This window comes from Lepidochelys kempii, chromosome 10 (assembly GCF_965140285.1).
Source record: "Lepidochelys kempii isolate rLepKem1 chromosome 10, rLepKem1.hap1, whole genome shotgun sequence".
Lineage (NCBI taxonomy): Eukaryota > Metazoa > Chordata > Testudines > Cheloniidae > Lepidochelys > Lepidochelys kempii.
Window position 1 is genome coordinate 68,994,595 of NC_136389.1, and position 12,205 is coordinate 69,006,799.

The 12,205-nt window shown below is 41.0% G+C and overlaps 2 protein-coding genes across 4 annotated transcripts in view; both read right to left on the minus strand.

Moving 5' to 3' along the window:
- CEMIP (cell migration inducing hyaluronidase 1) overlaps nt 1-4,337 on the minus strand; it is a 67,832-nt gene extending 63,495 nt beyond the window's left edge. Inside the window, exons 1-3 of one of the 3 annotated variants that reach the window (XM_073304101.2) lie at nt 4,255-4,337; nt 1,021-1,173; nt 192-330 (exon numbers count right to left, since the gene is read on the minus strand). In XM_073304101.2, coding sequence (XP_073160202.1) covers nt 192-330; nt 1,021-1,173; nt 4,255-4,312 — 350 coding nt within the window. In that variant the 5' untranslated portion in view covers nt 4,313-4,337. Of the gene's footprint in view, nt 1-191; nt 331-1,020; nt 1,174-4,254 lie in introns of those variants that run through there. The other 2 variants (XM_073304102.2, XM_078854668.1) reach the window with 2 other exon arrangements.
- LOC140895014 (cell surface hyaluronidase CEMIP2) overlaps nt 4,302-12,205 on the minus strand; it is an 84,542-nt gene continuing 76,638 nt past the window's right edge. Inside the window, exon 21 of the mRNA XM_073304100.2 lies at nt 4,302-4,357. Within this exon, the coding sequence (XP_073160201.1) occupies nt 4,342-4,357 (16 nt within the window). The 3' untranslated portion in view covers nt 4,302-4,341. The remainder of the gene's footprint in view (nt 4,358-12,205) is intronic.

Here is a 12,205-nt window from a genome sequence, read left to right on the forward strand (position 1 = left end):
GTTTTGTAAAGTTAATCATCTCAATAGGCTAAGAAGCCTCCCACAAAGCATTGTTTGCATGGGTGATTTATGTTTAATGTCAGTGAAATTTTAATTGCGATTATTATTTTGTATCTCTGCATTGTGAAATGGAACATGTAATATAGAGATCTAGCACTAAATTAGGGGATTCATGTTCTTTAGGTACATACCGCCCATATAAGATGACCACCACGTTACTTTGGTATGGACATAGCTCACTGCCAATATGTAGTTCTCCTCCATTTTCAATCAATATATGTCGAGTTCGCAAAACTATAGGCTGTGTATTGTCCTTAATTACCAGCTTTCCTAAGGAAAAAATAATGGTATGAAGTTTTAAAACACAGCAAGTCATCAGAGTTAGTGGTGCGACTGTGCAAAAAGCAGGGCCAGCTTTCCCAGTTACATGAGAGAGAAATGCCAAACATATTCCCCAAAACTGCTTTAGGGCCAGATCCTAAAGTATTTATTTGGCTTTTACTCAGGCAAACTCACTGAAGTCAGTGGAGTTTTGCATGGAGAAGGACTGAATAGGAGACTGCATGAGGATTTATGAGTTAATGCTCAATAAAAGCGGTTAATGCTAGCAGTCATCAGCAACAAAATAGGATACCGTCCTTCCAGACAAAGAGTAAACACATATCTGACTTGTCCTGAGATCCTAAGACTAGCGTTGCTTCATTAGGACATTATCTGTACAGCAAATTACTAGGATAGGGTTTACAAAGGAAACTGCAGGACTAGAACTACTAAGCAAGTTGATGTACTTTTGTCAATTCTCCAGAGAGGACAAACAAGCTACTCTTAGTTGCCCAGAGTGGATATCATCCCTACCACCACCCACCCTGGTATGAAACTGAACTGGCATTATCCAATATTTGCTCTAACTCAGAGCACCCTGCAGGAAGCTGTCCCTGTACCAATATGTGCTGATCTAAGTAGACCTAATGGAGAGTCCTCATCCCCTGCCTTGGGTCTCAGGCTGGCAGAAGGATTTACCTCCATCTGTAATGTGGATAGAGTGGACGGTTGCAGAGGAAGAGAGAAGGAGCTTCCTCCCTTTGCAGATTTCAATGTGTTGATCTTCATCGTGACCAGCATTCCAGGGTTCCAGCTCAGGATCCTGATCAGGACATGCTGAGGCTGCTTCTGCTGATAGAGATGAAGGGAGATAAAATTATCTTGGCTTCACTCAAGAAAGAAAATGCCACATCTATGCCCTTGACACTGTCATGCTCGATAAGTTACATTCGAAGAGGATGCCTCTTCCCTGAAATGCAAAGATGTTCCACCTTGATTGGGCTGTATTTGGGTTATGATAAAGGGAAAATGAACGATATCTTTGGGAACATGCTATGCTGGACTCAAAGCACAAAAAACACCTTACTACCCTGCACAGCAAAACATCACTGGTCCCACCGCATCAAGACAGTGGTAGAGAAAAGGGGAGGATTTTGCCCTTAATGTTACAGCTCTGCCTGTCAATGTCCAGCTATAATGTGGGCAGTCTGTCACGAGCTGCACAAAGGTGTCTGCTCTAGGGAGCAAATGAAAAAGGAGAAAAGACCCAACCTGAACAGTCACCTAAACACAAGCTAATGCCAAAACAGTACCTGTGAGTTCTGGTAAACTTAAAGGGGAAAAAAGCCATACATTTCTACAGTCTTTGCTCCTCAGCTGGGACGGGAAGCATGAGTGGTTTAAATACCATAACAAGATAGTTCTCAGGGAGATTCAAGTCTGGCCAAAGCCAGGAAGAGCTAGAAATCTCATGAGAGAATGGTTGGCTTCATTATATCTTTCAGAAAAAAAGAGAAGGATCCACCCACTCAAGAGTTGCACATCATTGGTCTCCACACACATACCTCTCAACTGTGCTCATGTACCAAATCCAAGGGCATCTCATCTTACAAGATAAAATATTTCTCTGCTTTAATCTTACCCAACACATTAGCCCCACATCTACTCTAGTTCAACAAGAGAGGGGTGTGTGTGAGAATATTTCATGACTGTTACAAACTTCCTAATTAAAGAAGATTGAGGACAACGGGGAGTTTGAACAATGAACCCTTTCCCATCAATGGGAGTTGCAGGTTCTCATCAGCTCTTGGTACTTTGCCCAGTGCGATTCACATGTTGTTCTTTCCCTTTTAAAAAAAAAAATGCAACTCTGTTGGGGTAATAGGTCAATCTGCAAGACCACAGAATATCTAGGACAATGGGTATGGGGTGAAATCCTAGTCCCACTGAAGTCAATGGCAAATCTCAAGGGGTTCAGGACTTCTTGCAAGGCATCTAGACCAATGAGAAGGTCTTTGTTTTTGTAATGGATACAAATACATTCCAACTGATGGACAAAGCAGCCAGTGTGGATCAGTTTTAAGACTCTCTCACTGTCAAGATGTTTTAGTGCTGACATCAAGAAATATTGTCACAATTAGGGAGCTATATATTCTGTATTCTTTTGCCACTAGAAAACCAGAAGGACAATTAGAATTTTGTAACATCCTGAACAAAATCTGTCCATCTGCATTCAGTTTCCTGTTAGATTCCAAATCAACTCCAACTCTTAATTAAAACAATAGAAGTAGATCAGCCATTGGTTTGGTGTCTCTTAAGGACATCCTCTATTGAGATTCCAAAGGGCCAGTTACCCAGGGTAGCAAGTGACATTTCATGTGTGCAACATGTGTCCTGGATCTACAGGAGTTCTTTGACTTGATCACTGCATTTCTATGTAAAGAATGCCAATAATTGTTGAGCAGTGATTCAAATACTGAAAAATATCCAGGGCTCAAATCAGTTATGTGCACCAGTTTCAAACTGGAGTGATATCAATGGTATTCCTCCTGATTTACACTGGAGAAGAAAAGATCAGAATCAGGCTCCCGATCTCTACTGGCAGACATGTAGAATCAATAAGAGTAGACTGAAAAAGATAAATAATTCAGGTGGTAAATGGAACTTGCATTGTAACCAGATGCCTGAAAACAACACTAATTTGAATAGACAACAGTCAAAAGAAATGATCAAGGATTCTACGAAGGACAAGAATTGGAAGTGTGCTCACATCAAGATTATAAAAATCAGTCACAGACACTGACATTTGAGTCAAATTTAAAAGGTATAAACTTCCAAACAGGCTAAGTTGGATGGGTAGAAGTCAGCTCATTATTATTTGTTTATCGTGGGTGTTTTTCCAACATTCAAGAAAAGATGACGCCAGACCTGAGGAATTCATAGTCTAACGACAGGCAGAGAAGTAGACAGAAGTTAGGGGGAGGGGATTTACTCTTATGACTTGGATTTAAATTAGCAAAAGCCAGGATCATTCAGAGTTAAAGGTCCAAGCTCCTTTCTTAACCCATTCATTCCAGGAGCAGTGCAGAAACTCTACAGTCCAATCCTAGTTTGTGTTCTCCAGCAAGACATCCATTGTCAGCCACAGAAGGACTGAAACAGCTAAAGAGTTAACTGGCTCTCTAGTACCCATTTACTGCATCACAGATGAAATTTCAGACTTATCTATGAATCTCCTGGTCTTTTTGCACTCAGATGCCAGCTCCCCTTCAGGGCACTCTGCAGAATTAGCTAAGTTTTCTTTTGTGCCTAAAATTCCCTAAGCACAGCAATGACAGTGTACCTCATGTTGTTGCTTAATGATAGCTTTGGGGGTTAAATTGGGGGGTGGGGGGGACTAAAAAAAGTCAAACAAATCCACCATACATAGAATAGAGAGAAAAGTACAGTGAGGAGAGAAGTAGCTTGGAGAGGCTGAACATAATGCATGAAATGCTTTTGCTTTTACCAGCAAGACCCAGAGAAGGACTGAGGAAGCATCATGGGACAGGATGGCTTTTTAGCTCTCCCCATAATTTCTGGTGTTCTATCTGTGAGGGCAGAGCTAGGACAATGCAATAAAAGGCTCAAAGCACGTCTCAGAACAACAGCTCTTGGGCTATTTTATAAACTTGTCTTATTCAGCTTCTTCACTTCACATAGCATTTTCAACTGCTTAGTAGTTTCCCCCTTTGCCTTTAACAAAGCTGCTCTAAATTAGGGAGGCTGGGGAACTTGGGAAATGGATTCTGTTATGTATTTCCGCACATTGCTCGTGCTAGAAACTCCCTGCAGACACTGGATTAAGGGCTGAAAAGACACCTGACCTACAGCTGCACTTTCCCGAGTTACAAATACTGTTATTTATATACTGTCTGTTGGGTGGAAACTTACCTGTGCGTACAAGAGAGATCACAAATAGAAGAGAAAAAAAACTGATGACCAGGTCCATCCTGGGAAGGGAGGCTGCTTTCGATATTCTTAGTTCTGTGGAGACCTGTGACAAAGAACGCCACGGCAGGAATTAGATCGTTGTCAACTCAAGTATATTTTATGCAAAAAGTTACACATGACACAGAGAAAGGGTTACATCCAGTTTTCTGACTAAGCAGGCCTTCACTTTTAACCCTTCCTGACTTGTTAGAGAAGAAAAGAACACACACACCCCCAACCCCACCCCCACCCCCCCAACATATTCCCCTTTGTTAGGTTTAATATTCAGATATTCAAACATGTACACAGAAGGAAATCACAACATGGGACAGGAAACTTCTTAGGAATGCAGTATAAAACACATATGGTATCAGGACAGTGGATGACCGCATACTCACATGTGCAAACAAAAAAACAAAAAGCCAACCCTCTCCTCCCTCCCAAATAAAAACACTTAGGATCAAATTCAGAGTGGCCTCAACGTGAGTACCCCAAACTGTATGCCTGTGTTCTGGGTGTGAACTTTTGGCAATCATGTTCTGTGCATCCCAAAATTCTGACCTGTGCTCAGTTGCTGTTTTGAATCTGCACCTTCTGGACTTTTGGGTGCTCAGTCACTCCAAATTGCAGTTCTGGGAGCAAAGCTAAAGGCTGCTTTTAGAGATTTCTCCCCTGAAGACCTAGCTTCAGTGTCATGAAATTTAGATTTGGAGTGGGCTGGAGCGCTGTCCTTAAGTAATCCCACTGTGTCTAGGATTACTGTGATTACAGCCCATATGCGAACGGGTCTGATTATGCAACTCTGCTTCATGGTGGTGAGAGTTCATGGATATGAATATTCCCCTGGAGGTCAAGGGTTATGTACTTCTGTGTATACGAATGTAAAATGTTCACTCGTGTGTATTTGTAAATTTGTTTAAAATTCGTATTATTTATCCAGTACAGTATTTGGAGCCGTTACATTTCATTATGCAATTCTGTAGTGATGGACTTTTAAAGAAACTTGTTTTTAATCCATATGGCCATATAATGGTTATAACATAATACGGAGTCAGCATATGATGAGACAGATTGTTATATCCATAGGGTCTTCTACATGTCAACACACACCAGTTTAGGCTCCTCTTTGTATTTACAGATGTTTGCTTTTAAAGTCACTGATAGCTGTGAGAGCATCTTGAGGGCAGTCTCTTCAAACACAATGTTTGGTTGCAAATAAGACCATTAGGTTCTTTTCCAAATTAAATAAACCTCCCTATGCAGACACAAGGAACCTGTTCATATTGCAAAGTAATGGAGTGTCAAATGTTTGTTTAGAAAAATTGCATTGGTTTGGAGTTAAACAGGTAAAAGCAATAAAAGAAAAAAACTCCGGGGAGCTCCAATTTCTTACCTAAGAAAACTTCAATTATTGTATTTATCCTCTTATAATTAAAAAACCCAAGATTTAGTCTGGAACAAATTCCACAGCAGAAATAAATACAGGAGGTGTCCGCGCCGTGCATGTAAATGGTACAATTTTAATTAAAACTATTTACCCAAAATGTATTGCCATGAAATTTAGGGCATTTTATTAAAAAGTAGCATTACAACCAAATTTGTCAAGAAACATCAACAGAAAATACGTTTGCTTGTACAGTTGTAGAGCACAGTGGCATTAGGATTGCTGGTCACATGGCTCATGCCCACTGCGTGAAAGCAACATTCTATCCATGTGACAATACAGACAGCATGCCACATGATACTCAGTGCTAAAAAGGATATTGCAGGATAGTAGAGAAAAAGCAATATACATAGTAATAGTAAACCTTCCTCCATGCCCCCCCCCAAAAAATAAATGCCATTTTCATCAAAATGCTTTGAAGAACATGCCAACTTTGACAAAATTTTGTTAAAAAGATTAGATGAAGCATTTCAATAATGTTGAAACATCCTGTTTAGGTATTTTCAGTATCAAACACACACTTTGATTTCTCATTTCAAAATGACTTTTCCAAACGAAATAGTGTTTTTATATAAAAACAGTTTGAAGAAAGTTAAATAGTCAGAATTAAAGTGCAATGTTTCCGTTTTATCAAAACGATGCCCCAGGTGTCTAAAAAACCATGACATTTTTCAGAATTTCATTTTTCTGGAAATTAAAAAAAATTCACTCTGTTTTGGAACTGGTGAAATTTCAAAATCATGGAATTTGCTGCAAAATGGGAAATCTATTATCTGCCTAGCTCTACTCAGTAATGGCTTAATCTCTGAATGATGTACATTTTCAGCGAGTAGTAACCATTCAAGGATTGGGGTCAGAACTAAGCAGCACGTGTCTGACCATTTAACAGTGTCAACATTTTATAAGCCAACAATGTCATAGTAAGTGTTATTGAAGTACAACAGCAACCATTAAAAAGTCAACATTTGCCCACTGTTATGACACAATCGGATTTGAAGTAGGGTAGTTATTCTCTATTTTAAGTAGAGGCACAAACTGTGCTGCTGGGATACCGCGGTAGAGCAGTACATGGGAAAGCTGTTTTGTAATGATGACAGACACAGTTTTGTTTGAAGGCATATACTTTCTAAAATGAATGGTTTGGTCTTTCATTTATAGCACATTGGTTAGGTACAAAAAGGTATGAATTTTGACAGTGATAGGGTGCACTTTCTATCTCATTATTGGGTAGTAAAGAAACTTCTTTGCTAGAATGCAGGGACAGTTGTCACTTCCTGTGACCATTGCTTCCTTTGGAGACAACAGCTATGGGTTACTGCCAGCCAGTGCCAAATGGCTTTGTCCTCAAGCTTGTGCAACATGGTGTAGACTAAAAAAAAAACAAAACCCCAACATAGATATTTTTGGAAGGTGCCACTTTTGTATTGGACCCAAATAATTTCTACAGAATCTAAACTGCGGTGGTTAAAACAAGCTCTTTCCTGTTTTCTGGCTAAATGGAAGGGGGGGGGGCTCAGTTCAGGTCCCCGTGTTCACTATCACGGTTAGTATGAAAGGGCATCCTTGTTGGATGTCTCAGAGAGGCCAAGGAGAACGAATTCTGCTCCCACTACGAGGAGTACCTCTGCTGGGCCAGATTTGAGTTATACTGACAGAGCCATGTGGGAAAAATACAGTTCCTGTTCTGGGGATACACAGAAGATCTCAGGTTCTGTGGGTGTCAGTTCAACACCCTTCACAAGTGCTAGAGTCAAACAATACAAAAAAAAAATTTAAGAAGAGGAAAAATGTCTCTTTTCATGACCTTCCGTGATGGAGGGTTTCAGAATAGTGCCTGCTACAAAACAGGTTGTTTTGTTAGCTTAGAGTCATGTGGGGATAAAGCAATCAAGCTACATCTTACTTGAACAGATGCCATATTATTAAGTTCAACTATGATGTAATAATTTCTGTCAACAAATGGCCATATATATTGAAATGCTCTGTGTGTAAGGGCTGTGAAAGAATCCTAAATAAATCTTTAATGTTTCTCAAACTCCATCCGCAAATTCTCTGCTGGGTGAGAAAAGCTTTTTTGCTTAGCTGTTAAAAGCCACCTGGCAATTGAGAGTGGGATTCATATCCCTAAGTCTGGCAAGACACACTCTTTGGAAGGCTCCAACAGCCGGGAATCATTTCAAAAAGAGTGAATATTAGCAGACAATGCTAAAAGTAGATACAGGAAGCCATTAGTCAGTCCTTAGACGGCTGCTACTGCAGGTGTCAATGGTCATAATGCACTAGAAAGCATTAAAGGATTCTGTAAAAAGCAGCCCCCTGATCTAGCTAGTTCCTTGTAGTTTTATGCTGAAGCAGACAGAGAACAGATGGTGCTGGGGGAAAAATGTAAACATACATTTAAAGACAGCTTGAGATTTTAAAAATTTCATAATGAAATCATAAGTGTGGGCTCCCTAAAGTTCCTCAGTCAGTGGGGTGGGGGTAGGGGAGGGAAGAATTACTCTTCTCCTCACTGGTACATCTCGTGGTTGTCACGGTAATAGCCCAATCTGACTGATGACTGCAAATAACATTGCAAGCCATTTCACATTAGAGGTCTTTAGTGCTATTAAATGGGTAACAATGTAGAGGGACATGCTCAGTTGAAAGAAGCCTGTAATCTCCACAGTGACTGGAAAGTGGAAAATGGGCAGAAATGGCAAGCATTTAAACAGGAGAGCTCCATTTCTTTTCTGTCCTCTCACAGTATAAGGGATAGGATGCTGGACTGGGACTCAGGAGATTGGGGTTAAATTTCTGACTCAGTAACGGATTTCCTACATGATCCTGGGCAAGTCACTTGGTCTCTCTGTATCTCAGTTCCCCTCTGTAAAATGGGGATAAAGGACAGTTCCCTTCCCCATTGGGGTATTGTGAGGATAGTATTCATTACTGATTATGAGATATTCAGATTATTACTGAAGTGCTGAAGCCACAGAAGTACCAAGACAGGTAGATCGTTATTTAGTAGCCTAGACACCATAGCCAAGATTTTCCAAAGTGACTCATGATTATGGATACCTCAGATTCTGGGAGCCAATACAATACACCTTGAATGGGGCTGACCTTTAGAATGTGAGCCCTCAACACTTTCTGAAAATGAAGCTCCTTTAGGGTGTCTCAAGTTAGGCATCCAAAAATGGCTGGGGACACCTGAAGTCACTAGTAGTCACTGATGGAAATGTTGGCCTATGGGCCAGAGCCTTCTCACACTGAAGTCGAGGAAGAACCTTTATAAACTAGAATGGAAAATGGACATGGGAAAGTAGATAGCTATTCTGAAAACTTGAGCTTTCATTATACTTAGGAAAGATTAGTCTGAGCCCATATTTAGATTTCAGTGCTGTTGGTGACCAGTTCAAAAGTGCATTGGAAGCGTCCTTGTTCCTATGCAAAGTGCTATGGGCTGATGAGGAAACTGATTTCTGAGGAAGGAATGGGAGGTTTAATTAGCGCCCATGCAGTCCTTTTATTCCCATCACACTTGTGATGAGTTCACATTCCCTATGCTGAGAGAATATTGCTCTGTGCCTGTAACAGGCCATTTCACATCTTAACTCAAGCTGGGAAAACTGACTTGACAAGTATATTTGGCTTTCTTCACCTTGGATGTGTCCACCTTTCTTTACACTGACGTTCCTGAACTAGGGTGAACCATTGCACACCTGGCTGCTAGTACATTTCTGTAGTTATTTAAAAGCCTTGATCCAGCCCTGTCACCATGCAAACAGATATCCAGGGATTTCCAATTCAAATGTTTGCACAACCTTAGCCCCAGTGACATAAATGCATCATTAAATCTTAAATGGTACTGTACATGCATTTGATGTTGTTTTTGCCATCTGCACATTAGCCAGATTTTTGTGGTGAGGCAAGGGAAAAGGGAACCAAGAAAGATGATGCTCTGGAAGTAGAATAGTTGAAGTAATCATTCTTTACAATGGTCTTAATACTGGAGCCTGAAACAGAACCTGACCGCTCTCTCTGAGCCTGGATTCCCTATCAATTTATCTAACATTTTCCTCTACTGGGAAGGGGATTTAGTCAAGTTCCTCTCTATGCAATACTTGCTGCAAGTTTTCATTCTTATTCCTCCAGGCAGATCCTGGGGAGGTGCTGAGTGCTTTTATCTCCTACCAATTTCAGTGGAAGTTGAAGGAGCTCAGCACTTCGTAGACTCAGACCTGCAGGCCTCAAAAGTTTTGGGTAGCATTTTTCAAAACACCTAGGTCATTTAGAAGCCTAAGTGATTTAGGCATGAAGGAGGCTACATCTCAAAAAGTCAACGAGACTTTGGTGATTTAAAATTTGTTATCCTTTGCCAGTAAAGGAGAAGGAAAAGCCTTTGTGGATTACTCAGGAAGATGGCCAGTTGTCTCAGACTGGCAACGGGTGGCATCCTGTAACGTGCATATTGGCTGCATTTGGAGGTGGGTGCATTTACCCATTTGCTAAGATGCAGCCTAGCATTTTTTGCAAACACTGCTAAGTGCCCTGGACCAAATGGGGCCAAGATTTGAAGAGCTCTAAGCCAGTGTCTCCATTTGCACCTGCACACTCATCTACGCAGTTTTTAGCACCTGCGTCACTGACATTCAGAAGCAGCTTTTGAAACATTGGTCTCTAGTATCCTGAGTGTCCAGGTAGAAATAGTGTTCTTTGTTGAATGGTCATTGTTTTGGGGGTCTCTTTTACCCTGACTAGAAGGAAAGTGTTTCCAGCAGCCCAATGGGATGGTCACACACCACTACCCAGGGTTCTGCACTGGGACACATTTTTCTTTTGTGGCACTTTACTCTGTGTGTCTGGCTCACCTTAACTTCTCGCCCATTTCTCTTGGACACTTGCCACTTGGCTTAATTTTGGGAGGAAAGGTATTCTTCAGAAGGCTGGGTACACGACTCTTTTCCCCAGCTTCTCCTTCACCAGTTGTTAGCCTCAGACTGGGTTTAGGACTCAATAAATCATAGAATATCGGGGTTAGAAGGGACCTCAGGAGGTCATCTAATCCAACCCCCTGCTCAAAACAGGACCAATCACCAGTTTTTGCCCCATATCCCTAAATGGCCCCCTCAAGGATTGAACTCACAACCCTGGGTTTAGCAGGCCAAAGCTCAAACCACTGAGCTATCCCTCCCCCCGACTCTGCGTTATACTACTAGGATTCAGGATCTGGACCCGTCTGATATGATCAAATACATCTCCAGGACAATAAAGAGCACAAACCATCAGTGATTTGCTCCAGTGTGGGGGCTCAAACTCATAGCCAATTAGCTCTTGCTCTTATGGCCTCAGAAAACAGAATTATGTTATAACGGGAGGTTCAAAAGGACTTAACAGTGCTGCTTGGAGGGTTCAGTCCCCATCTTATTTCGGTTTTTATAGAACAAGCACCCCGTCATATAGAGCTTGATCCTGCTTCCTTTTTCTCCAGTGGCCCATAAAGTTCATCACTTCACTTTGTACATTATCTTTTGAACCTCACTGAGGTCTTCCTCAGTCTGGCTAATGATCCAGAAAAAAAAAAACAAAAAACAAAACACCAGAACAAAACACGGTTACCTGTTTTGGCAACAAATCCACATTCCACTCCTCTCCTCAGGCAGTTTCTCTCTGATCACCTCAGGTCTCCTACCTCATAGGCTCAAGGGATCAAGTCACTCAGAGTGCTCTGAATCACATCAGCTCTGTAGCACAATGGCTTGGTCCCATGTCAGTGGCATGGTGTTACTGGACAGCGAGCGGGCAAGCCATTCATCAGAGAGCAAGAATCTAGCCAACAAAACACTCACCTCAACATGTAAAAACCTTTTTGGTTGTTTCAGCTGTGAGGTCTTCAAAGCACAGAATAGATATTAGTAATGCAGCCCTCACCTCCCTGGCCAAAATAACTTGTGCACATGTATCAAAAATTCAAAAAGGAGAAACAAAGCTGTAGTGTGGAATATGGGTCTACCCAGTGAAATAAGGCTTAGCGTTAATATGCAAGACTCCCATTACTTAATATACTGAGGAAAGAAGTGGAGTTAATTCTATAGAAGGACTAGTAAAAACTTAGCCTCATAGAATTTATTTTGGATAAATTGGTATCTATTGACATGGATTTATACACACACTTTATAGACATTACATTCACATATATGTATAAAATTTTTATACATGTAGTATAAAAACAATGTCAACATCTATGCATTAACATTTCTGATAAGACTGACTCCATGTGAGTCAGAATTTCACTCACCTCCTTCAGTCTCAGTCAAGGGAGATGCCAAAGCAAGACGAAGTCATGATCACCACATAAGGGAAGAGTTTGAAGTCCCTTGGTCTGGCCTTTCATTCTGAACTATCTTCCCTTCCATTCAGTCTGTTAGACCCCCTCATTGAAGCTGAAATTGTCACACAGCTAGACAGACAATTAACTGTTTCAAT